Raw genomic sequence first — 27,961 nt, forward strand, 5'->3', positions numbered from 1 at the left:
GCGGTAAGGGAAAGGGGAAAAGCTCGCCGTATCCGAGTGCCTCCCAAACGACTTATCATCAGACAACTGCGATAACCCAAACTTCCCCACGGGCGATGAACGCGACTTCGTACCCGTCTCGCCAACTTCGTTTAGGTTGCGAATACGCGAGAGGAAAGCATTCCCTTGATGGACAATCACGGCCACGCCCCAGGATGCCGATGGCATCTCCAACCGGAACGGGACACGCAGACAGACCGACCGACCAAACCCCCCCTAAACACCACCACCCCAGTCCCCTACGAGGCCTGCCACCTCTCTACGTTTGGAAAAGTTTCACTTTTTTTTGGGGGGGGGGGGGCTTACACATTTGCCGCGTACCGGCTCTTTGCTAATTAGCGGTCGATCCAGCGGGGATGTGGTTCTTTAGAGCCAACGAAAAGGCTTGGTGTTTGTTTCTCGGTCATACGTACCCTGGCTGACTTATTCTGCAGCTTTTATGCAGCTATCAGAACGATTTTGCGGATGGCAATGCTATGGCAATGTAGCAGTCGAGCTAGGCACTATGAGTGGCATGCAAGGAGGGAAGCCGATCGTGGTGAACCCTGTGCCTTTCTCCAATGAGGAGTTTCGTATTCGTGAGCAGCTCGATGGTCGAGCCTAATGTCTCATACACCCGCTGGCATCCAAAGTTCCAAGCGAACCGGCAAGAGAACCGACGAGGCGGGCGGGCGGAAGAGTTCTGTTGTTCCGCGGCCAGAGCTCTCATCCTTGAATACCTCGAGCATTTTGGCTCTTACTTCTTCTTTTTTTTTTGGTGTCACACCGCATGACATTGTCTTGACAAACCATCGTACACACAGAAATCCAGGGACCTGGTGTGGGAAAGCAAGTGTCTTGGGTGGTCCATTCTGGGTTGGCGCCCGTCGGGTACTTGGGGATCGACGCTTACATGTTTGCTCGAGATCGAGAGAGAGTGAGGGGTTGAAGTGAAAGAACCTTGAAAGGAACAAAGATTGCCTCTGGCAGCTTAGCTGGCTTCTGCCTTTGGCGCGGGAACCAAGTCATATTGGGCAAAAGTGCAGAAGTTTGTCAAGGTAGGTTTTGATGACGTTTGGTCTTAGTTCTGTCCAGTCTGGTGGTCCCCCCTTTCACCCCGTCTTCTTCTTCTCCTCGCCCGAGCGTTTCGAACGGACTCTCCTCAGCTAGGCCACACCAGTAGCATCTGCTCATATTACGCAGCCTGATATCGTTCCTGCTTTCCAGTATATTTTCTCCTCCCACTTTACAAACTCTGTTTGTTCTTTGGGTCTTCTTTCGAAGCTTTCATCTCATCCTTCCCGTCAGGCCCCGTCGGGTCTTTTGGGTGCACATTGCCAGTGATAAGAGGGCGATATTCGATAAAAGAGGGCGACACCCAACGCCGGGGAACAAAAAAGGACGAAGAACATAGAACCACAAAGCAGGAAGAAGAGGAGACTGGTGTCACACAATGTCCCTAGCATCAGCAGCCACCGCGGCCCTGCACCCGCAAAACTGGCCGACGAGCATCTGGGTCCTCCTTCTCACGGGGCTCGCCTATGCCGTCGGCTTCCTCGCCTACCGCCCGTCCTTTCCACGCAACGCGCCCAAGTTGTTCCGGGGCTATCCGGTCTTCGGGACGCCGCGCTTCTTCACTGACCGGGGCAATTTTCTGAGCGAGGGGGCGCGGTTTGGGCGGTTCGGGAACTGGAGCTTTTATTTTGGCAAGATGAGGATCGTGGGGTTGTCGGGGGACGACGGGCGGCATCTGTTTTTTGAGAATCGGGATTTCGATCTTGGAAAGGGGTGAGTAGTCTGTCTCCTCTCTGGACCTGGAGTTACGGGAGAGGTGAGGTGTCGGTTTGGGGTGGCTGGTTGGTTGGCTTGGGATGGTGTTGTTGCGATGGATTCGAAGACTGGGATGTAAACTAATACGGCACTCTCCTCCAGATACGGCACCCTCTTCAACGCGGCGCCGCGCATCGACGTGTCCAAAGGAGCCGACAGAGGAGCCGACGAAGAAAACGTGAATACCAAGTTCAACCGCAACCTCGTCAAGCTCCTCCGCAAAGACCTCCTCGATACCCGCCTCCCCCTCCTCCTCACAGACACGCGGGACACGATGGACGGTCTCGCCGCCCGCATCGGCAAGGGATCCGGCAACGCGAACGAGGGCATCAGCGACCCGTTTGAGGACATGTACCACCTCGTCTTCAAGCTCACGATGCGCATGGTGGGCTGCGACGAGATCGCCGAGGACAAGGACCTGCTGCGGCAGGTGCTGCGCATATTCGAGGGCATTGACGCGGCGAGCACGGCGAGCACGGCGACCAAGGTCATGTTCCCGTGGATGCCGACGGTGGGGCACCTGAGGCGGGTGTACAGCGGCGCAAAGATGTACATGATTCTGGAAAAGGTCATCAAGGAGAGGAAGGACCGCGGGGTGCCCGGCAACGATGCGCTGCAGTACTTGATGGACAGCGGGGACAGCACCGTCGAGATGGTGGCGTTTATCGTCGGGGCGCTGTTTGCGGGGTTGATTAACAGCGGGATCAACGCGGCGTACGTGCTGTGCTTCCTTGCCACGGAGGAGCGGTGGTACGGGGAGGTGCAGAGGGAGGTGGACGGGGTGATTCGGCGGCACCGGCGGTCGGAGGAGGAGACGCCGGAGGCGATCCTGGGGCGGCTGGACATGGAGGCGTGGGAGGCCGAGTTTCCAATGATTGATTTGGCGATGAAGGAGACGATCCGGCAGACGATTTGCGGGTGCGGGTTCCGGTACAACGGGAGCGGCAAGGATGTCGAGATTGGCGGGAGCGGGGAGGTGGTGCCGCGGGATTCGTTTGTCGTGTACCACTTTGATACCACGCACATGGACCCTAGGTTTTTCCCCGAGCCGCTGCGATGGGATCCGGGGCGGTTTTTGCCGGGGCGGGAAGAGGATAAGAAGGATCCGCATGCGTTTATTGGGTGGGGTGCTGGGCGGCATCCGTGTCTTGGGATGAGGGTGAGTCGTTTTTCTTTTTTGGGTATTTGCTTGCTTCTGAGTTCTCTTTTCCCCCTGTTCTGGCTTTGTTTATCTGGTTGCCGAGATGGTGGCCGAGATGCTTCCAACCCCGAGTGGTTTCGGGTGGTTTGACTTCCCCTTGTGTGGACATATTTGCTAACGATACCGCGGGGAAACAGTTTGCCAAGATGGAAATGGCCGTCACGACGGCGCTTTTCGTCGCGAGGTTCGACTATCGCCTGGTGGACGCGGAGGGCAACAGGATGGACAGGGTGCCGGAGAACTCGGTGGATCGGAACAAGCACTCGGCGGCGAAGCCGCGGCAGAAGATGTTTTTGAAGTATTCGCTCCGGACGTAGGATGTTTTTTGTTTTTCTTTCTTGGACGAGTGATGTTGGGTAGATCTGACACTAGATTGCACCATTTGGAGACACGTAACGAAGTGATGAAGGAAGCAATATTGTTTATAATCTTATCTCGTTTCGGTGGTGGGTGTTTTCATTTACAGTGCACTCGTCTTATGCCTCGGTTCGTTCCCAAAACCCAGGTTGTCTGAGCTTAATCCCATTGGTGAACGGGATGCTCACACATTGGGGGGTCTTTTAGATGCGAAAAGAGAGCTCTTTGATATAAGCTACTATCGCTTTCGTGTCCCATCAATTTGAACCGGATGGACAAGGCAGCAGCAGAGATCGACTCCCGACTCGGCACCAAAGTCAACAGTAAAACCTCCGAACCGGTGGGTCCCCTTTCCCCTCCGAAGACGGGACCGCCGAACGCCGATGCGGAAGGGAGACCCCGCTGCAGACTAGAGGGTCTGGGGCTGACGAGATAGTGAGCGAGGCACCTAAGGTGCCTAGGTAGGCAGGCAGGCCATTGGGCGCAGCTGCGGCGTCTGCATGTGCGTGAGACCTGTGACTGTGAGGTGGGCGCAGTAGCGACTCTGCGACGTGCGCAAATCTCATCTCATCTTTTCGTTTTTTTGTTTTCTTACTCGTCCTCCAATCTCACTTCGAAACTTGTGCCGGTGACCAGCCATCTTGCGTCCTGGGAACACTTCTTCTCTTTCACAACTCCATCCTTTTCCTTCTAGCTACCTGTATCAACTTGGGATATCGACCCAGCTGGAAAAGAGCGGAGAACAGGAATCCCCGCATCATCGTCTCCTCACAGTGAGAGAACCAGCAACTGTCTCCGATCGCGACTGCAAGATCGGCCCGCGATCCCGTCATTACACTCACCTTTCCGGACACCAACCATCCTCACAACCGACACATTTCAAAAATAGAAACAGTTCACTCAAATCTCCCTCGATCTCACCAAACACCCTCACATCAGAGGTCATATTCAAGGAGATCTACCAGAACACAAGTCAAAGAAATGCGCACCCACCCGTCCCCAAAAGAGTGCGAGGTCGTCCAGCCCGCCACCCCGCGCGGCCAGACTTTGACGCCCCTCTTCCTCATCCACGACGGCGGCGGCACGACTTTCGCCTACCACTGCCTCTCCTCCCTCGAAGGCCGCGCCGTCTTTGGCATCGCCAACCCGCGCTTCCACTCCGGCGTACCGTGGGAGGGGGGCGTCCCCGAGATGGCGGCGACCTACCTGCTGATGATCCGCAACACCGTGACCAAGGGGCGCGAGTACCCCGCTCTGGCGCCGTATTCCTCCCACGCTGACGGGAGGCCGAAGAGGAGGAGGATCCTGTTGGGCGGATGGAGTTTGGGGGGTCTGCTTTCGTTGGAGATTGCGAGGCTATTGGGAGAGGACGATCGGGATTTTGAGATTGTGGGGTTGGTCATGGTCGATAGCGTGTACCCCGTCTGGCCCGAGGGCTCTAATTTGAAAATTGGGCGATTTGTGGAGGACGAGAAGCAGGAGACAGAGCCCAAGAACCTGAGACTCGCCAAGAGGGCGATGAAGATGGCGGGCGCGATGGTGAGGGTGTGGAAGATGCCCCGGTGCGGGGCGGCGTCCGAGGCGTCGTCTTTGTCGGTTCCCAAGGCGGCTGGGTATACCGACGACGATGTTCACGAGAGTGCGACGACGACGGCTAACGGCGGAGACGTGGAAAAGGACTTTTATGTCTCCAAAGAGGAGAAGGAGACGGCCGAGATCGTGTGGGAGAGGCCGCCGCGGGCTGTGCTCGTCAAGGCGAAGCAGCACGTGCCGATGCCGGTGGAGGGCATCAGCTCCGTGGACGTTTACCGCGGGGACGAGAAGCTCGGGTGGGATGGGTATTGCCCTGGGTTTGTGGAGGGGGTGCTGCTGACGGAGGGGAGTCACTTTGACATGTTTGCGTGGACCAACATTGACGGTATCACGGAGAAGATTGCTGAGGCTTGCCGGATCTTGGAGGGGGTTCAGTAGGTGAGGAGGGAGGGTGGTTTAGGATGCGTGTTTTGCGATGCATGGCGTGGATTGGGTTTACCTGGCTAGAGGGATTTGGAGTACACGGAACAAATAGATGAGGGAGGGAGCATAGATTTGGAGAGAGCTTATCGATTTAATGTTTACTGAGGCTGAACCTATTAACACAATGAACGATCATTGGATACAGACGGCCAAATGAGGTTCAGTTGCCGGATCGTCATATGGCGAAGCCAAGCCGTATAGTGATAGATACAATAGCAAACATCCACATGATCTAGGAAGCATAGCTAGTAATCAACTCATTCCTCAAATTAAGATGACAAAAAATTCATGGCATTCATTCCTCGCTAGAAATTTCCCCCTGAGATCTTGCTCCAGTCTGCAGCTCATCCAACTCCTGGGTATGTTCTCGGGACGGCGGGCATGGCCTTAGAGGCGACCTTCAGTCAAATTGAACAGCAAAAATGAATAAACATCAAGCTATGACTATCACAATGAATCAAAAAGAGATGATTGCAACCGCCGGGGTTCGAACCCAGGTCCCCAGCTGGTTCCCTGCATGGGAGGCTGGAATGCTAAACCACTGCACCACGGTTGCCTTGGTTAATGAGAGATACTGAGAGCAGAGGACAAGGGCTCTTTGAATTGAATCGGATTGGGAAAGCGTAATATTCCATTGGTGGCAGGTAGATGTGGTTTGCTCCTTCCCTGTCCTGTCCCGTTTGCCTTCCCGGGGGCGTCGAACAGGCAGGCGCCGGAGTGGACCCACCCGGAGCTGGTCCCGCGATCCCCACGCACCCTCTCCCGATCCGAGCTTGCTCATCGCCCAGGCTTGGAGGCGGAAAGCTACAGACACAGATACCTCCTGACTTGGCCTCTCTTTACTCTCCTTCTTGCTCATCTGGCTGGCCACTCCCTCCTGTCTCGCCTTCGCCTTGACTCAGTTCGCAGGCTGCGCCACGGCCGGCGCGACAACCCTCTCCTTCTCAACGACAACTCCAGGGACCGGTGCCGCCCCTGCGGCCGCCGCCGTTGCCGGACTCCCTCCCGCCACCAGAGCAGGCGCCGGCGGTTCCTGACCACTCCTCGCCCACGTCTCAAGCGGCGTCGTCAACACCTTACGAATCGCTCCGAACGCATACACAAAGAGGTACATGAGCAGAAGATTCATCATGCCCCAGAGCGCCACAAACACCTGGAAGATGACCCAGGGGTTGTCGGCGACATAGTCGCCCAGTCCGATGCCCGCCTGCTCTTCAAACGCAGTAAGCGCCGTGGTGAAGTTTTTGCGCGCGCCTTCGTCGGAGAACATCCCTTCGCCGTTCGCCGCCGTCTCCTCCTTGTCGGCGACGTCGAGCGTAGAGGCGAAGACGAAGAAGGCGCCCATTAGGACGACGACGAAGAGCGCAAGGACTACGCGCGCGAGGTGCAGGAGCCAGGTTACGGAGAAGAGGAAGAGGACGAGGGCGCCGTGGGGGGAGCCGTAGTCTGCTGTTGCGAGCCAGGTTGCTAGGTTACCGCCGGTGGCGGCGGCGTTGCGGGCGTTTGCCGTTGTTTGCTGAACCGTCGTTGAGGGGGAGGCGGCGACGATGAGCTTTGCGACGAGAAAGGTTAGGAGGGAGGGTAAGGCGATCAGCTGGAGGAGGCCTGGGTTCGAGTCGACGGCTGTAATTCCGACACAGGCCAGGATGAGGAGGGTCCAGATGCCGAGGATGGAGACGGCGAGGGTGGTGTAGAGCCATGAGATGGCTTGGCGGAAGATATTGGCCATGGCCTGTCTCTGTGAGTTGGAGGATCTTCGCGGGGATTCCTAACGAGTGGCTGGGGGGGTCCAAGGCGAAGGTTACCGCTTCGGCTCAATTCGGCCAAAATTCTATACGCAGGTCAGTATGCTCGTCCTGTTCTGGTTGTTGCTTGACTGCTCACCTGGGCCTTGCCTCTTGACTGTTGAGCTTGACCAGTGGGAGATGGGTGAGGTGAGACGGAAGCTGGAGTGGTAAAAGGGGCTCCACTGGTAGTTGCCTAGGATTTTCGACGCCCGAAAGGGGTTTAGCGCATCTATCGGCAACTTGAACTTTGTCATAACGTCCCTTGGGCAGCGATCCTCCTCTAGTGAATCCATGGCGAGGCCCATTCGCCGTATAGGTGGCCGCTGTAGTTCTCAGTGGGAATGCCTGTGCAAAGCCGAGTCTCGGTAGGCTGCCGTATTGTTTTCCGATAACCGAGCTAGCAATTGCTTTCAACGTCTTTGCAGATTTGCAGTTGTGGGTGCTAAATCACTTTGGTCATAACCCTACGCTTGTGCGACAGTTGATCTAATCAGAGATGAGAGTTGAGTTGATAGAGGCATGGGTTATCAATTGTGAAAGGAATGGAAATCGCAGACCGGAAATCTCTCAGCCACTCTGACTCTCCAGTGCTGCCGCAGCAAATCGAGATCGCTATTTGGGTGAGATGGTCCAGGAATCCGGGAACCGGTGGATTTACGTAACATCCTGCTGGTTCTCCGTACTAAGCTTCTTGCGTGAAAGGCGTTTCCTATTTATTAGTTTGCTCTGCATGGAGAGTCAAATACATAAACCGGGGGCCTTTCACCCTTGCAATTGAGAATATTTTCCTCGTCTCAAAACATATTGGCAGCACAACTCAGTCGTTCCGTGACACAGGTCGCCCATCATGAGCCCTTCTTTCATTCAAAAGGCCGCGGCTGAGCGCCAGACACAAAATTTGACTGAAAAGACCCCGGTCAAGACAACCACAGAGATCAGCGCCGATAATGATGTCGAAGGCGAGAAAGAGGATGGCTAGAATGGTGTCAAGAAGATCCAGGCGATCACCAGGGCCTGAATTGAAGGGCACTCATCTTCACTTACAGACTGGAGAAGATAACAGTACTTGCTCTGACGTATCTGTCTTAACTAGTACCTGGGTCACGTCCTACATCCATTCGATGCAAGAACAGATGAACAGCAACCTCGGACCTTACATAACTTCGTCACTCCACCGTCACGTCCTCACTGCAACGACAGGCATCGTCTCGAGCTTGGCTAGCGGCGTCTCGCAGTTGCCGCTCGCCAAGATTCTCAACATCTTTGGTCGCATAGAAGGCTACATGTCGGCACATCTTCTCTGCTGTTTCGGTTTGATCGTGATGGCTGTTTGCCGCAACATGAAGACCTACACCGCAGCACACGTTCGTGACCTGGCTTTGGTTGCTCAACCTAATTTTAACCTTGTCGACCTAGGTCTTTTGGGCTATTGGAAGTGGTAGTATTGGCTACATCCAGACCGTCCTGATCTACGACATCACCTACATCCATAATCGCATGATTATCTACATGCTCAACTCGACGGCGTACAATGCCAATGTATTCACTGGACCCATCCGTGCGCGGCTCTCCAACAATTATAGCAGCTTCTGATGGGCCGTTGGCTCCTTTGCCATGTTTTCCCTGCCTCTGGTTCCATGGTTACAATCAGGCTTTAGTGGAACCTCCAGAAGGCCAAGAAGCTGGGTTAAGGGCCGGAGCTGAAGCAGAGCGGTCGATCCCTAAAGGAGTCCTTCCTCTTTATTGCACAGAGCTTGATGGCCAGCTCGAATAAATATCGCCAATGGAAGACCTCAGTTAACGAACTATCCTGGGATTGGCCGCCGTCGCTGGTGTCATTGGCTTGAGTTTCAGGTAACTATTTACGCACAGCACTGTCTTTAAACAAACACCGACACCTTCGACTAATTCATGGGACTCCTTGTCCCCATCCTATCTTCATCGCCAGACTATCAGCCAAGCTGGGTTCATCGGCAACATCTACACGATTGCGCCTCGCACCGAGGGTCCTATCGTGTAACTGTAAGTATTGTCTCCGTCGACAACCCAAATTGTTTTGAATACCAAAAAGTATTAGTTTGCTTCGTTAGACCCACCACTACAAGTGAATTGCCTGCGCCGCCATCTCCGTTCCCTGCCTATCGACCGTCCTCCTCATCCATTTACGAACGCCCGAAACCTACACAGGCCACATCATCATGTGCTAGATCCTCAAGGCCGTGTCAACCGGAACCAACATCATTTGCGAACAGCTGGCTGTGATGTCCGTGGTGGCGCACAACGAACTCAGCATGAAGCTGGCTCTCATCAGCCTGGCTACCTCGGTCGGCCGCTCTATCGGCCGCGCCATCTCTGGTGCCATCTGGACCAACGAATTTCTCGGCTTCTTGATCAAGCATCCACCCGAAGACAAAAAGAGCGAAGCTATTACGATTTACAGGGATATCAAGGTCCAGCTATCTTACGCTTGGGAAACCCTGGCTCGCGCTGGCATTGTGCATGCTTACAGAGATGTTCAGCGTCACATGGGTGCGGCTTTCATGCCGCTGGCGCTTGTTTGTGTCTTTTGTGGAAGAATGTCACCGTGGTGAAGGTGCACCAAATCAAGTGGGCCAATTCTTCTATGGCAATTGTACTGTTTGCTTGATTGAAGTGCGCTTAGCTCTGATGATACACGTATATGATCGCCTGGCGTTGCAAAAGAGAGACTGTGGTATTTCTCGATAGCGAATCAGCATACTGTGCTTGTTGATATGCACACAACTGGAAATCTGCCGAGTCTCTGCAGTTAAATCATCTTGGGGTAGAAGTCGAGCACAACACGGCTCCCTCCCAATGACACAATGCCTGCCGGTTTCCACCTCTTGATCAAAAAATCGTCCATAGCTACCGGAGGGTAAGATGCTAGCTCTGGTAGTTTCTGGGGCTTCCGCGACCCTATACGGCTCAGTATCCTAGTGAACCCCTTCTTCTTAGTTTCTGACGCGCTGAGCAAAAGAGATTCCAATTCTACCAGGTTCTTTGGTTTCATCATTTGGAGAATCTGAAGAATTTGAGTCAATGATATTCTGAACAATGATTTTGGTGGGATTTGGCCTTGCGATTCTGGCCTAGGATTCTTGGGATAGCCTCTATAATCGTATTCTTCAATGAGTACCTCCACTTTTACGTCTACACCGTAGCGAAGAAGCTTTTCAAGGATCGACAGCGTATGAGTCATCAAAGGCAATGGTGCTTCAAATTTGGGTCTGCAGAAGGAGCCTTGAGAGCTGATTCTGGGATGTATGCCCAATTGCATCACGAGGTCGCACAGGAAGGCCTCCCAGACGGATACAGAGACCTCTCCACTCGTCGCCGAGCTCCAGGCCGAAACATAGTTGTTTGGATTCCAACCTCTTTCGAGGAGAAGACCTACGAGATTCAGATCTGATGAGTTGGATGCTGAATATAGAAGGTTGGTTCCAAATGCATCAACCGAAGTCGGGTTATCCATCCTCGTAATAGTTTTCTCAACGTATTCGGTGGCACCATAAATGGCAGCGAGGTGAAGGAAAGAAAAAGGCCCCCATTCACGAGAATCACCCTCCCACTGTAGAGTTTGGTACATGAACATGAAATATTTCGGGATCCAAATCTTCTGCACAAGCCGAGGTGAGGAACGCGACCGCTTGCTGCTTTCTTCGCTGGAGTCTTTCACATCGCAAACAACGTCTTCCAGCTTTTGAACGGGAACAGTAGAGAAATCATATCTCTGCCTTTGCGACTTTCCGATGTTATGAAGAAACTCCAACATTTTGGTATAAATTGGGACCGAGTCGTTTGCTAGGTATGATTCTGGGCAGTACTTGATTTCTGCTACAAATAGCTCAAGTTTCGCTTCAGCCTCTCGTTGTTGGGATGAAATAGGTCGGTGTTTGATTTTAGGCAGCCACTCTTCTGTTAAAAAGTCCTTGACGGTTCGATGAAAAAAGCCGACATGAAATTTGAAGTACGAAGGATTGTCAGATATGTTCATCACGGGTGAAAGACTCGGACTTTTTTCCATACAGAGAAGGCCCTTCGTCAAGCTGTATAATAGATTTCGTGCTCTTTCGTGCTCGAAATCGATCTGAGTCTCAGTGTATCTTTCAGCACAGGAACGAGTCGGCAAACCCATGACCTCTTGCAGAATACGGGATTCATCCAGCCAGGATAGTGCCAGGGCGTTTAGTCGAGTATCGGGAAACATCCGGCTAGCTGCCAATTGTAAAATAACAGTTGATCGTAATTTTACCGATGGGGATGTATTAATGCTGTAGAGCATCCGATGGAAGAGTTGATTGAGATCCTTGGGGCATTCTTCCAGTCTTTTGCGAAGAGAAGTCTCGTCTTCGTGTTCAAGAGCCGCGTTCAATAGAGCCCTGACAACGAGACTGGCCCAGAGAAAGACGCCATTGGCGTTTTCCGCTATTATCTGGGTCATTTGCAGACATGCCGTCTGACCTTGCTTGAATTTGGGCTCCGTCAAATGCTCTTCGAATTGAGTTTTGGCAAAATTGTGTATGTCGGCTTTTGTCAAGTGGTGCAGGTTGAAGAACGTCTCGTCGGCGCCGAAAATGTCGACAATGACGTTAGATGGCCGGGCAGAGCATATGATTTTGATATTGTCAGCCCGTGCCCATGCTTGTAGCATCTTTGCGAGAATTTTCTGCTCTAAAGGATCTCCCTCATATTCGTCTAGTCCATCAACGAAGTAACAGAACAGATAGCCCGCAGTGTTCCTCAGCGACTGCAAGCGACTGAAGGCTGCCTTCAACTCTGATAATGAGATTCCCACTTGTAGAGGGGACGAGGCGGTGCCGATGGGATTGGGGAAAACTTTATCGAGCAATTCGGGGCATTGTCTCAAAGTGTGGAACAGGATGGTGCGGTAGAAGCCTTCCAAAGACTTTTGTAACGGAAGACCAGAGTTCCAGAAGAACGTGTTGACGAGAACGAGCTTCCGTCCATTTGCACATTCTGCTAGCGTTTCTCTCACGCTAGGTTGGTGGCTTAGAAACTTCATCAGAGTTGACTTTCCACTACCAGCTTTTCCACAGATGAAGAATACCTCTCCCCTAAATTTTAAAAAGGAAAGCAAGGAGCTTGACATGCCTTCCCGGTTTTGAGTTTCTGCAAGTAAAACCCTCTGCCAATGGTTGCCGATGAGTGTTTGCTTGACTCCTTTGTCTGTATCTGACAGCAAGCTAGGGGAAAGTTGCCCAGACTTTTCGGAAGAAGACGAGACTTCTTTGTCATTTGGATATTGGTTTGCGACTGGCGGAAAGCTATCGACTATCCACGCAAAGGTATCTGATGCAGCGTCGGAAACGTTGTTCTCTCTCTGAAAAATTGCATCAAAATACAAGTTCTCCAGTATCTTGTTCTCTACTTGGACGACGTTGGTCAACGATTTGAGGTCGTTGATAAGCCTGGCAAGATCTTTCAGATCGTTCACGTAGGGTGAAATTTCGTCGGCTTGGTCCGTTATGGAGGTTCCGTGGCATGTTTTGCGAGCTGTTTCTTCAGCTGGGTCGTCTCGGTGAAGTACGTTATCAAGTTGTGAATGTGGCTCATTGCGATACCAGTCTATTGGCTTCTGTTCTTCCGAGAACGGTCGGGACTTTTCTTTTTGCATGCTCTCCAGCACCTCAGAAAGTTGATTGTGCAGTGCGTCTAATTTGGCAGCGTGCTCATTCTCAAATCGACTGCTGTCGTATCGGATTCGTTCTAGTTGGGCTTTGATTGGTGATTGATCCCGGCTGCAAAATGTTCAATCAATTTCCAGTCTCTTTTGCTGGGAAACCAACCACTTACGAGATGCTGAGGGTAAGATGGAGGAGAATCTGTTGACGATACTGGTCCAACCTTCTCTCAATCGAAGCGATGTCTTTCTGTTTGCGCGCACCAACGACAGCGGCCTTGAAACTCTGAAGAAGCTTCTTTTCCCGCCTCTCGAGCCTTGCAAGAAGCTTTAATAGATCGTTGGATAAGCCTCGACACTGCTCTGACAAGTGCGCTAACTCCGGGTCATGTCTTTCGTTGGAACTTGGTCCCAGTTCGGCTGTAGCCCTTTGCAGGTCGGTGATGACATTGCTGACATGTGCGTTCTCGGCTGTAGCCCCCGTCGCGGACTTGTATATCTCGTAGGTTCCCTTTGCAATCTTGTAGGATATGTCAATGAATGTCAAGATACTCGAAGCTAGGCCAGCGGCCTCCATGATGCAGTCGGTTGGAGAGTGGTCCTGGACTGAGAGGGAAGATAATATCCAAGATAGATAAGCTGGGAGGGGGCTGGAGGAGATTGAGGGGTTTTTTTGCCGCCGACAGGCTGTGGTCAAGTCGAGCCTGCGTTCACATTTCTCATGCAGGTTTGAGGCGTTGGCCAATCCTTTTGCCCCTCGACCAGCCCGAAGCTGCCCTATCAGGTGAGTGAGGCCTTCTATTGAGGCCAACGATCCTTGCTGTACGTCCTCTTCGAGGGGGTTTATTTCTTAATTCGTACGTAGCTCTCGAGTAGATGCCATTCATATTGTTCAAATGATTTGCAGATATCGATGTAATTTCCTCGATGCCACGGACGTTGTTACGAAAAAAAGGAACAAGAAGGCGTCCTAGTATTGTCTAGGTGCGGAACGCTGTGATCGCAGTCATATGACCTAGCCGAGACAGTCTCGAAATCCATTATCCATCGCCTCATTATCTCATAGACCTTTCGACACATACTGTCTTGGGATCCCAGCTCCAACCATATTAACGACTAGCGCATGTCATCAATCAGCAATGAAGCGTCCCAGCCTGTGATGGCTGATCACCACCATTCTCCCCTTAACTGCCGCCTTGCCCAAAAGCACAGTTGAACTCGGACCAGTTATCCCCTGCATGAAAATCGATAAAGTCTCCCCATTCAACAACCTCCACCATCGCCGCCTCCACCGCCGCCTCCATCCCCACCGTTTCCTCCTCCGAAACCACCAAACCCTCTGCTAAAACCACTCCACAGTTTCTCGGTGTGCATACCATGATGATTGCCGCGGTACGTGTGCTGTTCGGAGTGCTTCGGAGGCTGTCCATCGCTCAATAGGGGCATGGGAGCAGGCAATTCGCCCCAGTATGGCTGCGTGAAGGCGCGAGGCTTCTCATAACCGTTACTGTTTCGCTTCTTGGAGCCGAATGCCAGGCACATGTTGGCAAAAACACTTAATTTGAGGATTTTTCTTTTCAAAAGTAATAGCGTGATGTGGATATTCTTTTCGCAAAGGCTGAATATGCATGGAAACAACGGGGTTGAGAGGCTGGTCCATTACAATTGGCTTTTTGCAAGGACAGAGATCGGATTTATGTGGGATTTGATATTGAAAAGAGTGTCGCGATGATCATCGCCCCTACAGGAAAGTAAGAGTAGACCTCGCTGACGTCGTGCGCCCTGTGTTTTTGTCTCAGCTGCTTCTGTATGTGAGACACTGGGACGTGACTCTAACTTGTACGACGTGATCCCTTCGCCGCTGCTCCGCCATCAATGACTTGGCAAAGACATGCAAATACTGCATTGGTTTGCGGTATGTCGAATTTGTGGAGTTTGAAGTCTTGTCTTGGTGCCTGCGGTTGCCTCAAAGCACTTAGAGGCTCTTGACGGGACTGCGACGACATTGGGCTGATGATACTGTTGATACTGGCTGAATGATGATCGTCCGTGGAATAAGCACCCGGCTCATTGATTACCAAGGTGTCCAGTCCGTAAAAAAAAAAAAAAAAAAAACTGTGATAAAAAAAATCCACTTGCAACACCCACGGCACAACGCTGTACTATTGTGATTACGGATGGATTGGGCGCATGCGATGGAAAAACTACGTACTGCTGACTATTGCTTGGGCCATCCCGCGGAACTCCGGATTATGAACCTCAACTTCTCGCAGTCGCAGAAAATCGTCGGTGGATAAGGTAAACCAGGTTGTAAAGAGTAATTGAGAGAAAAGGCTACAGCAGTTTTCTTTAAGTATAAAGCACATGCAAGATAGAACTAGTACTCTCATATTACAATGACCAAAACTTTTCATATTCTATCTGTTCTCTTTGTAGAGAACACCATTCTTGCGTCAAACTGTAGAACCATACTGAAAGTCGGATACAGACAACCAGAAACTGAAAATGTCGATTAATCAGTCACAAGCCTGGCGCATACGCAACAGGGTTCAGGGAGTTTGCACAAACGAAGGCATAGACCAGAACCTCTCGCTCGAGCAAGTGCCCAAACCTAGCCCCAAGGAAGGCCAAATCCTTGTCCAAATCTACGCCGCCTCCCTCAATTACCGAGACCTCCTGGTATTGACTTCGGATCCTGTTTACCTCAGCGGGGGTCCCGATGACGGCGTAGTCCCATTAGGCGATGGTGCCGGTGTCGTCGTCGAGGTCACTTCGCCGACGTCGAGGTGGAAGGTTGGTGATAAGGTCATCAACGCCACCAACTCGTCTTGGAAAGCTGGTCAGACTCAAGCGGCCTTTGACAATAAACTTGGACTCGGCGGGAAGGACGTTGATGGGGTCTTGCAGCAATACGCTGTCTTTGACGAGGATGCGCTGGCTCCTCTACCCTCTCACCTGACCTTTGAGGAAGCTGCAGCGCTCAGCGGTCCGTATGTTTCGGCCTGGAATGCACTCTTCGGGGGTCCCCAGCAATTGAAAAGAGGAGAAACTGTGGTGATTCAGGGTACTGGCGGTGTCAGTGTGGCCGGACTGCAGGTAAGTTGTGCTCTTGATCAAACAGCATCCTTTTTCACTTTGACTGACGCTCATCAGATTGCCGTCGCTGCCGGGGCCGAAGTCATTGCCTTTTCAACGTCAGAAGAAAAGCTCGGTCTCCTCCGCAAACTTGGTGCCAAACATGCCATCAACTACAAGAACAACTCCAACTGGAGCAAAGATGTTCTCGACCTGACGGGCGGGCGTGGTGCTGATCAAGTCCTTGACGTCGTCGGTGCTTCGACCATTGCAGAGTCGTTGCGTGCCTTGCGACAGGATGGCTTGATATCAGCCATTGGATTCATGTCTGCGTCTGAAAAACACGACCTGGTTTCAGAGCTCATTTTTGGTGCAAAGACCAGTAAGACACCATCTCACAACTCGGAAACCTTTTCGTCTAACTTTTTTCCTGTAGTTCGTGGCTTGATGTACGGCAGCCTGGGCATGCTCCAGGACCTAAGCGCCTTTGTTGAGAAACACGAGATCAAACCGATTATTGCTGAAGCTTTTGAATGGAATGATGCCAAGCTAGCCTATAAAGCCATGCTTGCTCAAGGCTTTGTTGGCAAGATTGTGGTCAAGGTCGGTTGATGGCAGACCAAGCGAGTTACACACATGAGGGGTTGGTAGCGTGATGCATTCGAAGATATTATGTCTAAAACGATGAAAAAAATTGACACGATTTGACTGTCTGGTATTCAAGCTAACGTTCCGTCGCTTTTGGGATGTCAATTGCCCTCATCAGAAAGCTACAAGTACGGCCATATGTACATTCTATCCGAACATTGAACCTTAGATGTAAGATCCTGTCGCATCTCTCTTTGAGGATATGTGCTTCCTTAGTAGAGAGCAAACAGCTTGCGCTGAGACGCGGAAAGCAAGGAATTGCACTGCTACCGGTAGCAGAATGGTATAGGTTGCCTCATGTGCACAATGATTAAGTAAGTATGGTGTCTGTTGTTGTTCGTCTCTATCGAACTCTGCCTCATTCAGCTAGCGCGTAAGCCAGCTACCGCACAAAAATGCTGCCTGGGATGAACTCCGTGTCAGCCCGAAAGCCGGTAGGATCTCAATGACGTCGTACATTTACAGTGTGTCTGCGTCTGTTGCGTAGAAAGATATCGAATGCAATCACGCGTTGACTTATAAAAAGCTCTTGGCTTCTTCGTCCGGCCTTGGCATTGATTAATTTGTTAGCAGTATTTCAAACCAGTAATCCGATCCTTATGGCGCCTCTCAATGTCTTGATCGTGGGCTGCAGCATTGCTGGACCGACGCTAGCCACGTTCTTGCTCATGTCGCCAGTACCTACGTCTGAAAAGCCGCGAATCACCGTGTTGGAGAGAGCATCCGTCTTTCGACCTCAAGGCCAAAACATCGACGTCCGCGGCGCTGGTGTAACCATCATTCGTAAGCTCGGCCTCGAGCCCGCCATCCGGGCAGCTACCACTGGCGAAGAAGGGGTGCAGTTGGTTGATAGGGAGAATCGAGTATGGGGAGCTTTCGAGGCGGACAAGAGTGGAAAGACGCAGACGCCGACGAGTGACATTGAGATTCTGCGAGGCCGACTGGCACAACTGCTACTCCACCGGAGCCAGAAAGTCAATGAAGAAGTCCAGGCCGACGGCGGCGCTGGCATCGAGTACATCTTTGGCGATTCTCTTGATCATCTGGAACAAGATGGCGACAAGGTACACGTTCACTTCGCCAAAAGCGGGGAGAGGCGCACTTTTGATTTGGTTGTAGGAGCAGATGGTGTTCAAAGTCGAACTCGAATCCTGGCGTGGGGCGAGGACGGCGAGGAAAACAGGAAGAGAAGGCTCGGGTTATACGGAGGCTTCTTCAGCATGCCTCGTGGTCCAACCGACACGGCATGGCGTCGCTGGTTCCATGCACCTGGTCGACGGGGCATCATGATCCGTCCATCTGGTACGGAAGACAAGACAACTGTGTTCATGACCGTCGTCAACGAGAAAGACGAACGGCTGCGGGCTGTCTTGGAGAAAAAAGGTGGAAGCACGGATGCTCAAAAAGCCATTCTGAAAGAGTATTTTCAGGGCCTCGGATGGGAGACGGATCGCGTCATCAAGGAGATGATTGCCACAGACGACTTCTACTACGACGCAGTTTGTCAGATCAAGATGGAGAAATGGAGCAAGGGGAGAGTCGTGCTCTTGGGTGATGCTGGGTACTGCGCTTCTCCTCTATCCGGCATGGGGACGACTTTGGCAATGAGCGGTGCTTACAACCTGGCGGGTGCGATTCTACGGCACCCGGACAATCTGGAGGCCGCCTTTGGCGACTACGAAGAGAAGATGCGCCCTACTGTTGCTCGCGCACAGAAATTGGCGCCAGGTATGCCTCATTTGGTCCATCCTGAGACGGCCTGGGGAGTCTGGTTTCTGAACACCATCGTGTTTGTTATCTACTGGTCAGGGCTGTTTTCCTTTGTGGGAAAGTTCATTGGACCGCCGGCAAACAACGTCCCGGTTGAAGAATACGGGTTCATATCATTGCCGAATTATAAGGATTAATTAGAGACTTCGAGGCGTTGAGATTTCTGTTGCATTGTAGAGAATCACTGCTCATTTTTCAGCAATCGCATATACTAGATCAAGAGACCTGCGGTTGTAGTAAAATGTTCACTGAACATGGCTGAATATAATGCAGTGAGCGTCCAGAATGCGTCAACGAATACCTCGTCTTGTGACATGCAACCCAGTTGCACAAGGCAGACTTTACAACCCATGGAACCTGTGTCACTTGCATTAAATGGACCTTAAGGACTTGGTCGCCTTGCCTGCGCCGTCTGAAAACGGGTTGACTTCAATGCGTGCGAACTCGGTGACAGAATAATTGCAACTTCTGCAACATCTAGAGACCCTTCATCGCGAATGATTTTCCATCTAGGTTCTCCTAAGTTTGTCTAGCAATTGATTGCCTCCTGAAACTGAACGTAGGCGTGCTGGGCTTTGAACACAGTCTTGACTTTCTTCTTCCAAACACCGTCATCCAAGTCGATATAGGGCAATCATGATCATGTTAGTACTCTCAACAATGATCACGATAAAAGAGTTTGACCGCCACATGTTGATACAAAGCGAATTATGGCGTGCCAGACATTGAAACCCTAAGTAAGTAGCGGAGGTCCGGGCAAATTATCTGAACTACTTTTTGCTCCGACGGAGGCTTCAGAGTGGCCATTGACAGTGTATAAATAGTCATTGGACCCATTACTTACCAGGTTGGGGCAAAGTATCCAGCCGACCGCCCAAGAAATGGCCGGGTCGCGCGGCCACCGAGGTTGTGTGTTAAAAAGAAATAACGATAAAAAACGAAACATGTGCAAATGCTTCCAAGTTGGGCGAAGGCGCAGTGTCAGCAGTTCTCTCATATTTCGGGACCCGACCTCGCCTCTTCCGACAACAAGACATGCCAATTTCCCACGCTCTTTGCTGTTCACTCCTCGGCTCCCCGCATCGTCTGATTACAAACCGAGGACTCGCCTAACAGATCGACGAGTGGCTGAAGGACCCTTGCTATAGACCTATCGCTTAACGGAGGGGGGAGACATGGACGACAGCCAGCTGGACGCCAGTGGTCATGAGGATGGGCCTGACGATGGGCCTGAGCTGTCCTCGGCGAATCCTCAGATTGCGATTCGTAGGGCTGTAAGTGATACAGGATGATTTTCGAAGCCTTCTTTTCGTACTGACTGCATTACCTAGTGTGATGCTTGCCGTGCTCGCAAGGTGAGTTTGCTTGTGAAGAGTCATTTACGCACAATCCTTTCCTTTTGCCCACCACCTGAGGTCAACAACAACGTGGCGTGGCATTCCCAAATCTTGGCGCAAACACTTATGAAGCAAGGGTCATACTGATCTAAGTCTAGATCCGTTGCAACAGAGAATCTCCATGTTCATATTGCACCCACGCCAAGATCGAATGTACCCATGCCGATAATAAGCCCAAGGAGAAGCGAACGAGAATCCTCATCACTCCACAATAGTAAGTAGGCATTTCACTTTTCAATCTGGTTATCAGTGCGTACCAGCCTGCAGAAGCACACCGCAGTGTGTAATCTCAACGCCAGACGCTGGCTCCAAACGATTTGTATGAATTCCACTAACATAATTGGCACAGTGAGCGTAAGATTGATCAGATTGACCGTCGGCTCGAGACGGTTATCCACCTCCTGCAAGACATGAAAGTGAATCCATCTACAAATTCAAGTCAAGCAGAATTACATAATTCTACCACGTGCACGCCTCAAATCGAAGTCGAAGGCCGACGATGTTCCGCTAAACGGGTCTCGCCCACATCAACGGCTGCAACTACTGCAATACATTCAGACGACGGCGAGGGCGGCATAGTCGAGGGAGATTCTTCTCTCGCAGCACATTCCGTGTTTGCAACTGAATTCCTCCAAAAGGTTGTGAGCACAGAGTCACTGCAGGATTCAAGTCTAGACCTTGGCGAAACTCTTGATGCATTGTCCCAAATCGTCAATGCTCTGAAGCAACCAGCTGCCGCAGGGGAAATGACGTATCCTCATGCGAAGCCTCTCACCCGAGTTCGGGCTCAGGGACTAGAGCTACCACCCATCGAGAAGGCCGTACATACTATCCGAATAGCGAAAAGTAAGATGATATGCCTAAGATTTACGATTATGTCAATCCTCGCTAACCGCATGAACGGTAAATAGGTCAACGTCTCACGGGCATGTCCTGGATCTATGACTTCTTGCCTTCCCGCCGATTCCCAGATCTGTGCCTCAATGTCTACTTTTCAGACAATTATTCAGAGTATGATTACATCACTGTGAACGGCGGGCTGTTTTCGCTGTTCACAGACTATGCCGCACAAGTATCCGTGGATGAACAGAAAGAGTACTATGAATACGCCAAGTAAGTACAGTCGATGGACTGATCGCTTGAAAAGCGACGGGAACTAACTCGTAGCAGGATATGCCGTGTGAATCTGGAGACCTGCTTGGCAAACCTACCGCTTCATCTACCGGCATCTTGTGACGTGATTGTCGCGCTTCTATTCGGAGTAAGTGCAGAACATTGTCATAGCCAGGCAACTAGAACATAACTGACTACTCGGAAGACTTTCCACGCTGTCGAAATGTCAAAACCCACCCTTGCTTGGACATTGTCCTCCAAAGCATCAGAATTGTGTCAAACGCTAGGCTATCATCGAGCAGAATCTCTCAAGAACACAAATGATGATGGCAAGCCGACAGTTCATGGGATGCACTGGCATCAATTCCTCTTTTGGAACGTCTACTACATTGACAAGAGTCTCTCTCTTCGTCTCGGCAGAGCATCCACGATTCCGGACTGGCACATCAGTATGCCTCTACCGTCACTCAAAGAGCCCACAGCAAGTCCGATTCTGCTGTATCTCTTGTTGTGGATTCGGACGGCAAAGTGCCAGGGTCAAATTTACGAGCTGCTTTACAGCCCCGACTCAATGATTCAGCCGTATCACGTACGACAGACGCGGGTGCATGAACTAGTTTCCTTGCTCCATGACATTGATATTAAAACACAGGAGACGAACGTAAGTGTGAGACTGCCACTGGAAAGTCAACATGGCTAATAAAGTAAAGGCCTACTACCAGGCGTTCACCAAAAATCCCGTAGAAGAGCACTCTACCGAGTTTTACCTGTCTTCCGACCACGTCCTACGTCTCTCACTTCTCACTCTAGTTTACCGGGCAGCCCCGCGTGTTGAGGGTTCACCAACAACATTCAGCCCCGAGTGCATCAAGGCCGCACGAGCAGCACTTGAGAAGCACCAAGAATGCGTTGCCGTCATGCGCAAGTCTCAAAATGTTTACTTTGCAAGCTATATTCATTGGTCAGTCAACGCAACATTTGCACCAGTGCGGTTTTTAATCCAGTTTCTTCTTTTGTACAGGACCGTGCTTTTTGCACCATTCATTCCGTTTATTGTTCTGTTCTGCCAAGTAATCGAAACCCAAGACAAAGAAGACTTGGCACGCCTACATTCGTTCGTTGTATTCTTGCAAGAGACATCAACCATGTCCGATGCTGCAGCAAAGATGTGCCGCCTATTCCAAGTCCTCTACAGTGTTGCTCTCCGTTTCGTGGAGTTCCGTGCGTCAACTCCCCAGTCTCGGCAGACGCAAGCGAGCGCCGAGATGGACGCGTACCTGGCGGCCTTGGGGTTTCCGCCCAAGGGAATCGCCGAGGGGGGACAACAGCAACAGCAGCAACAGCAGCAACAACCTACGGCGTTCGCCCAGATTACGAGCACGGCGCCTGATGTGATGTCCATGTCCGGGATCGCTGGCGTGGGCGTCGATGCCATGGATGAGAGCTTGCGGCCTGGGAATCCGATGATGTGGATGACGAACGCCGCTCAATTGGAAGATTTCTTTTACACCAATACGGCGATGATGGAACTGCTTCAAGATCCTGGTTTTGAGCCATCTCAACAGAACTAAAAGCTAGAACAGCTTCACCAGACTATATTTTGTTGTTCTGCGGGCTGTTCGAGACAAGCATGACCATGACAGCATCAGATGCATCTTGTGCATTCGTCTCTAAATGTGCAAGTTACAGATAAGTATAATGGCTGTGCAGGGCAGACTGCAGTCGCCCAAGGGGACCAAAAGCGCAAAGACCTGGCGCCAGACGGTGCAAGCATACTGTGCTCTGAATTTGACATTTTCGAAGGACACATGTATCTTTCCAGCTCTCTCCGGCATTGCGAAAGCATGGAATGCCAAGTATGAGGAATTATATTGAGCAGGTCTTTGGGTGGACTCATTGCATCTAGATCTTCTATGGCTCGTCTACAAGCCTGAACGGCGTCCCGACGCACGGAGGGCCCCGACATGGTCATGGGGGTCTCTTGAGTATCGTAATGATGAGTTCATCCGATTTGGTTCTAAGTCGGACTGCAGAAATCCAGGCAAGGGAAGCTGGTTTTCGTTGGGGAAGACAGGGAGCGAAGATTATACCCCTGTTGCGGATATTCTGGAGGCAGTTTGCGTCCCGGCTGGTATTTGATCGATCCAACTGGAGAGCTCAGTTCTACCCATATCTTGCTGTCAACATTTACGGTCTCCGGATCATTAGTAAAATGGCCTGGTGTACTCGTTAAATACGGTGTCAGTCCCATCTGGCTCGTTGTCGTGGACTAGTGGATTAGCCAGGGCGACAGCCACACTAGAGGTTTGCAGCTGGATACCCCAATCATCGGGGCAAACGCCGCGTGATCAATTCCTGTTTACATAATTCGCATAACAGACGTTGCTCTCAAGACCAGCGAATTTCCTGAGATGGCACGTTTCGTTATCCGACTGAAAGAGGCAGCAATGGTAGACGGCGAGGTTGAGTATGAACGTCTGGGGTACATCCGGTTTGTGGAGCAGCGGCTCTCGCAAACGCCTGTCATACCGAATGAAGAACAGGATTTAGAGCCGAGCATCCAAGGCTGGCTTGTGAGATACAAGGAGGATGTCAAAGGTATAGACAGGCCAGAATCGAAAACAACAGTATCAAATCTGGACTGGAGAGGCTCAAACATCGCTTCGAAGAGCCAGTGCCCCATACTTTTAAAATAGTGTAGCCCTCTCAATCTGTTTCCTGCCTACATGTACTTATGTATTCAACAATAAGACTTTTCACTAGTCTCTCAAATTTTCCCGGCTTTGCACCAATGAAGTAAGTCTTTCTTCACATCTCACTCATTAGTAGATTGTGAGAGATGTCTCCGGCTTTGCAGATGGTTCCCACACATGTCGAAACCAACCCTCCCTTTCTGTCCTATCATTGCATATGATCTCGAGTGACCCAACCCGGATATAGGAGCTCGTTGCATCTTTGGAAATGACTAGGAAAAAGTCTCGAGTGCGTTTCATACTGTTGTCCCTGCCACCTAATCCGTACCCTTTTATATAGAGCAACTCAGCTGCAAGGAAGGCGCAATGCTTACACACTTTTGGGTAATCCGCCGGTTTTTCGTAGCGTATAAAACAGCAGTCCATTCGTTCGACCGAAGGATCAACCCATAATACTGGTTTGGCTGGTCCGAATTCAAGAGGCCCATCGCCCGTTGCTGGCGCACAGTCTTGCCGCTCTCCCCCATCACTCTGGGCGTAGAGGCGGTACTTACCATAGATCCGGTCTGAATAACGCCTCTTTACATCCCAACGTGAGCAAGCTCTGTGTATTTTGATGGACATATGCCTTGCCCTAACCCTCAGGAAGCCATGGGACACCGAACCATAAGGATCAGCCCCGGCAGGTGGACAAGTCACCTGGACTGTCTCTATAATCCCAGATGTTGGGTATTCTAACTCCTGGGCGCCTTGGAAAACCGGATAGCCTACTTTGCAGCCACTTCCTGTGGAAGCCCAAGACCAAGTCGGGGCTATCCATCCCCGTCGCAAAATTTTGGCACGCTGCGCCACCCAATCCGCCACGGCCACGACACGCCACATGAGGTCTTGTTCAAAGTTTCGTTTCCACATCCCGGCTAGGAATGTGTCTTTCGTCACCTCAGCAGTCTCGTGCGCCAGGCCCGATAGTGCCGGTAGCATGTCGCCTGTGAATGTGAGGTTGAGGCAGGTGTACTCAGTAATCACACCATGCCATCTCCCATAGGGGTCGATCTTCCCGTCTTTTGTGATGATGGCGGTGGGAGGTATGATCTTTGGCTTGTTCAGTAGTGCTAGATAATTCGACTTGGACTGCAGCGGCGTGTATGTACCGGAAAGGCGTATGAGATTGTGCCAGCTGTAGTGTTGCTTCCCGCCACATTCGCAAGTGTACCCGCTGGCACAGTCAAAAGCCATCTCCCCATAGTTGCAGTGAATAATTCGTCGCGAGAGAAGGCGTTCTTGGAGACACCAAGCCCTGTTGAAAAGTGGGATGTACTCCTGAACCTTGGCATACTCTGATAACTTGTCTCTCTTTTCGCCAAAAATCAAGGAGATGAAGAATTCGTCACAATTGTCGTTCTCGATCTTGAAAAACTGACATGGTGTTGTACGAGAATAGCAGCCTCCATGAGAGTTGTGAGACCAGCTTACGGCAATAGTCGCGTATGAGTTCCGGTAGACATTTACCATTTCAGCTGCCTCTCTCTCCCAGTCGCCTTTGTCATCTTGTATGATGCATAGTGAATCAATCCAAAGATAGCGGACCCCAAGCTTCCTCGTGATCTCGACTGCTTGTTGGAAGCTAGGTGGAAGTAGGCACCAAGGAATGAGGTTAAGCCGCCTCTTGAGGCTATGAGTCTCCGTTTTGGATTTGATCTTGATCTTTCCCCAGCAATGGCTTAGACAGATGTAAGTGCCTGTTTGTCCAGACGTTTCCACTAGTCGGACTCCAAGTCTGTCTCCAGGCTGCCTCACATCGATGAGTCTTGTGGGCAATCTCGTGTCTTTACCCTTGCCGCATTTTCCGTGCAGCTCACAGTTGTTTAACCAAGCCTGAATCCTCTGGAAACTTGTATCAGAAGAAGTGTCTCCGGTCACACCGTTCGTAGTTTCTAGCCGGCGAAAGACGTTGCTGGAACCCGCAAGGTTGAGTAGTCTCACAAAATACTCTTTGCCATCTGGGGCTTCCAGCTCTAGAGTACCGCTGTGACGGATGGTCCACCGGATGATCGTAGACGGAATGAGTCCTCCAAAATGCTTGGCAGGTATGCTGTCGAGGAAAGTTTTGACGGCCTTGCAGCTTCCACATCCATTGACCGCGGAGGCATCTAACTCCTTATACGTGAAAGCCTTTCCCCGAACCAGTTTGTACTTTCCGTGCTTGAGGAGCTCCTCATGGTCTGCTTTAGATTGCTTGATGGCTTGTGGAGATAGAGTTTGCCTTGACCTTATAACCGCGCACTGTTGCAAGCAGCCTGCTGTCCCAAATACGTCGAAGAAGTCAAAGGATCTTGGTTGTGTGTCGCTCTTTGAGCGGACTTTGGGAGCATCTTCTAGGAGCATAGGTACGATCTGCGCAGTGGCCATCTCGTTTTCAGTCGATATTATGGGGTTAAGCAAGAGGTTAATATCAAGGTATGAAGTCTTTAGATCTCGCAACAAGATTTCACGTGGGTAGAAAACCATGAGTTGCGGCCTGTAGGGATGGAAAATCTGGCTTATGTTGTCACACCTGCAAGCCTGCGCTATTTTCTCATCATCTGCATAAGTTATGCACCTCTGCTCCCCAACATCTTAAACACCAATAAGCACTAGACATCAGGCAGCCAGTTACAGCTTCTAGCCATTTTCAGCTAAGAGCCAGGACACCTCGCCGAGAATCCACGTCGCTCCTTGGCAACACAACACAGCCTGACCTCTCCGACTCGAGGCTTCCGTTGTATGCAGAAACACAAAACTCAAAGTTCCATGCGCCTGGATACAGAAACGTGATGCTGTACTCTGTGGAATCTGTCTCTCCATCTTCTGTAAAGCCTGGGTTCTCAGCGCGGTCCCTAACCCACACGCGGTATCCTGCCGCACTCTCCGAGCGTTTCCACTTGAGTTGTACGGTGTTTATTTCTTGGGCTTCAATTCGCAGTTGAGTTGGGACTTGTGGCTTGCCGCAGCCGGCTATGAAGCTCCGGCCTCCAGCCGGAACACCGCCTCCGTACTTTGTCCAGGTGCTGATCGCCAAGCCATAACGATGGCCTCCCGGCAGGTCATTGAATATCGCAACAGTCCCTCTCACGCCTGTACTTGCTGGGAATGATCCTGGTAATGACAGATCCACGAGGATAATCTCGTACCGGTCTACTTGCACTTTTTCCGGCGGCTCTTCCCACATGACAATGATCTTGTCCGTCTCCGGTTTCGTAGTGATATTCCTAGGCCCCGGAGCAGTTTTGGGATGGGCAATCGCCGAGACCGTGGTCGACCAGGCAGACTTGAGGCTTTCTCCATTGCAGGACCGAATTTGGTATTGGTACTCATCTCCTTCTCGTGTCCAAGTCGAGTCGTACTGAGCCACATCTACTCTCGCCTCGTTCCACGACAGACTCTCATTTTTTTGACTCCTTACGTCATAACCAAGGGCTCCATATGTCGGATCCCATGTCACCGAAATTCCGTATGGAACTGCTTCTGCGACAACATTCGCCGGCACTGGCGTCGGCCGTTGAGGAACTTCTTGCGGTATACTTAGTTCTTTTCTTCCAGACCGAAATTGCCGAAAGAGAGTCTGTGAGAAGGCTCTCGCGATTTGATATTCGCCCAATGCGTTCGGATGTAAGCCATCATAGCTTCCATGCGAGCAGTCATAGCCATGTCGGATTTCCACTAGTTTGGCCGGGGACTCAACAGTTGTCCAATTTTCGATTGATATTTGTAGAAGCTGGCTGTATTTTTCCACCATGGGAGGGAGCGTCTCTGCCCCATCCATTGGGGTCCGCATCGGTACGTCAGCAATCGCGAATTTGATGTCTGATTTTGCAGTGCGCGCGTTATTAACCAGTTCTCTCATGGCACCGAGAGTGTTTTCGGCGTCCGCAACTCCCCAGCCCATGTCGTTGAACCCAAGCATAACTAGCAAGTAGTCTGGACGGAATTGCGCCACCTGATCCTTGATGAGGTCCTTGCATTGTGTCGCCTGTCGGCCCCAGGCTGAAAAGTGGTGAGAGTTGAAATGCACGCCGGCGGCATAGCCTCCACGGTCGATTGCGACATCAGCTCCTGTCGGCAAGTCGTCCTCCAGAGCAGGTGGTTGCGGCGGGTGAGGTTGATCCGGGGTCTTCGTACCCCTGTAGGGGCCGACAAATTCGAAGTCGATACTCTCATGTTTGAGCCATTGCCATAGTCTGTATCGCCATGTGAAGTCCCCTTCGTGACCGTGAGACATGGAGTCGCCGACTATCATGATTCGAACTGGCCGATTGGTTCCTTGAATCATGTCGTCCATTTTGAGATTTCTATCGAGCCTGCACCTCAGCCGGCGGGAAGTAGCAATCATTCGCCTCGGCTATAGTGGAGGGCAG

General features: G+C 51.4%; 11 protein-coding genes across 11 annotated transcripts; 7 read left to right on the plus strand and 4 right to left on the minus strand.

The window, feature by feature from the left end:
* Nucleotides 1–1,471: 1,471 nt before the first annotated feature.
* Nucleotides 1,472–3,366, plus strand: CORC01_11888 (cytochrome P450 6A1; the record flags this gene model as incomplete). The annotated part of the gene is made up of 3 exons (XM_022623510.1): nucleotides 1,472–1,806; nucleotides 1,951–3,007; nucleotides 3,187–3,366. The coding sequence occupies 3 exons, from the start codon at nucleotides 1,472–1,474 to the stop codon at nucleotides 3,364–3,366; spliced, it is 1,572 nt and encodes a 523-aa protein (XP_022469978.1).
* A 1,021-nt stretch (nucleotides 3,367–4,387) lies between these two features.
* Nucleotides 4,388–5,377, plus strand: CORC01_11889 (thioesterase domain-containing protein; the record flags this gene model as incomplete). Its single annotated transcript, XM_022623511.1, has 1 exon — nucleotides 4,388–5,377. One exon carries the CDS (start codon nucleotides 4,388–4,390, stop codon nucleotides 5,375–5,377), a length of 990 nt encoding a protein of 329 aa, XP_022469979.1.
* Nucleotides 5,378–6,320: 943 nt separating this feature from the next.
* CORC01_11890 (uncharacterized protein) lies at nucleotides 6,321–7,151 on the minus strand (the record flags this gene model as incomplete). The annotated part of the gene is made up of 1 exon (XM_022623512.1): nucleotides 6,321–7,151. One exon carries the CDS (start codon nucleotides 7,149–7,151, stop codon nucleotides 6,321–6,323), a length of 831 nt encoding a protein of 276 aa, XP_022469980.1.
* Nucleotides 7,152–8,056: 905 nt separating this feature from the next.
* CORC01_11891 (siderophore iron transporter mirB) lies at nucleotides 8,057–8,802 on the plus strand (the record flags this gene model as incomplete). Its single annotated transcript, XM_022623513.1, has 3 exons — nucleotides 8,057–8,161; nucleotides 8,256–8,573; nucleotides 8,626–8,802. 3 exons carry the CDS (start codon nucleotides 8,057–8,059, stop codon nucleotides 8,800–8,802), a joined length of 600 nt encoding a protein of 199 aa, XP_022469981.1.
* A 668-nt stretch (nucleotides 8,803–9,470) lies between these two features.
* Nucleotides 9,471–9,800, plus strand: CORC01_11892 (siderophore iron transporter mirB; the record flags this gene model as incomplete). The annotated part of the gene is made up of 1 exon (XM_022623514.1): nucleotides 9,471–9,800. The coding sequence occupies one exon, from the start codon at nucleotides 9,471–9,473 to the stop codon at nucleotides 9,798–9,800; it is 330 nt and encodes a 109-aa protein (XP_022469982.1).
* Nucleotides 9,801–9,997: 197 nt separating this feature from the next.
* CORC01_11893 (uncharacterized protein) lies at nucleotides 9,998–14,413 on the minus strand (the record flags this gene model as incomplete). The annotated part of the gene is made up of 5 exons (XM_022623515.1): nucleotides 9,998–10,972; nucleotides 11,483–12,227; nucleotides 12,594–12,935; nucleotides 13,045–13,477; nucleotides 14,143–14,413. 5 exons carry the CDS (start codon nucleotides 14,411–14,413, stop codon nucleotides 9,998–10,000), a joined length of 2,766 nt encoding a protein of 921 aa, XP_022469983.1.
* Nucleotides 14,414–15,376: 963 nt separating this feature from the next.
* On the plus strand, nucleotides 15,377–16,558 carry CORC01_11894 (menadione-induced gene-6; the record flags this gene model as incomplete). The annotated part of the gene is made up of 3 exons (XM_022623516.1): nucleotides 15,377–15,967; nucleotides 16,025–16,328; nucleotides 16,383–16,558. The coding sequence occupies 3 exons, from the start codon at nucleotides 15,377–15,379 to the stop codon at nucleotides 16,556–16,558; spliced, it is 1,071 nt and encodes a 356-aa protein (XP_022469984.1).
* A 635-nt stretch (nucleotides 16,559–17,193) lies between these two features.
* CORC01_11895 (oxidoreductase) lies at nucleotides 17,194–18,501 on the plus strand (the record flags this gene model as incomplete). Its single annotated transcript, XM_022623517.1, has 1 exon — nucleotides 17,194–18,501. One exon carries the CDS (start codon nucleotides 17,194–17,196, stop codon nucleotides 18,499–18,501), a length of 1,308 nt encoding a protein of 435 aa, XP_022469985.1.
* Nucleotides 18,502–19,539: 1,038 nt separating this feature from the next.
* CORC01_11896 (fungal specific transcription factor) lies at nucleotides 19,540–22,445 on the plus strand (the record flags this gene model as incomplete). Its single annotated transcript, XM_022623518.1, has 8 exons — nucleotides 19,540–19,638; nucleotides 19,696–19,719; nucleotides 19,860–19,975; nucleotides 20,111–20,607; nucleotides 20,673–20,874; nucleotides 20,932–21,022; nucleotides 21,080–21,535; nucleotides 21,585–22,445. 8 exons carry the CDS (start codon nucleotides 19,540–19,542, stop codon nucleotides 22,443–22,445), a joined length of 2,346 nt encoding a protein of 781 aa, XP_022469986.1.
* A 1,817-nt stretch (nucleotides 22,446–24,262) lies between these two features.
* CORC01_11897 (heterokaryon incompatibility protein) lies at nucleotides 24,263–25,976 on the minus strand (the record flags this gene model as incomplete). Its single annotated transcript, XM_022623519.1, has 3 exons — nucleotides 24,263–24,277; nucleotides 24,339–24,983; nucleotides 25,041–25,976. The coding sequence occupies 3 exons, from the start codon at nucleotides 25,974–25,976 to the stop codon at nucleotides 24,263–24,265; spliced, it is 1,596 nt and encodes a 531-aa protein (XP_022469987.1).
* Nucleotides 25,977–26,238: 262 nt separating this feature from the next.
* Nucleotides 26,239–27,885, minus strand: CORC01_11898 (fibronectin type III domain-containing protein; the record flags this gene model as incomplete). Its single annotated transcript, XM_022623520.1, has 1 exon — nucleotides 26,239–27,885. One exon carries the CDS (start codon nucleotides 27,883–27,885, stop codon nucleotides 26,239–26,241), a length of 1,647 nt encoding a protein of 548 aa, XP_022469988.1.
* Between the last annotated feature and the right edge of the window lie 76 nt (nucleotides 27,886–27,961).

The sequence above is a fragment of the Colletotrichum orchidophilum genome, assembly GCF_001831195.1.
Source record: "Colletotrichum orchidophilum strain IMI 309357 chromosome Unknown Scaffold_136.1, whole genome shotgun sequence".
Taxonomy (NCBI): Eukaryota; Fungi; Ascomycota; class Sordariomycetes; order Glomerellales; family Glomerellaceae; genus Colletotrichum; species Colletotrichum orchidophilum.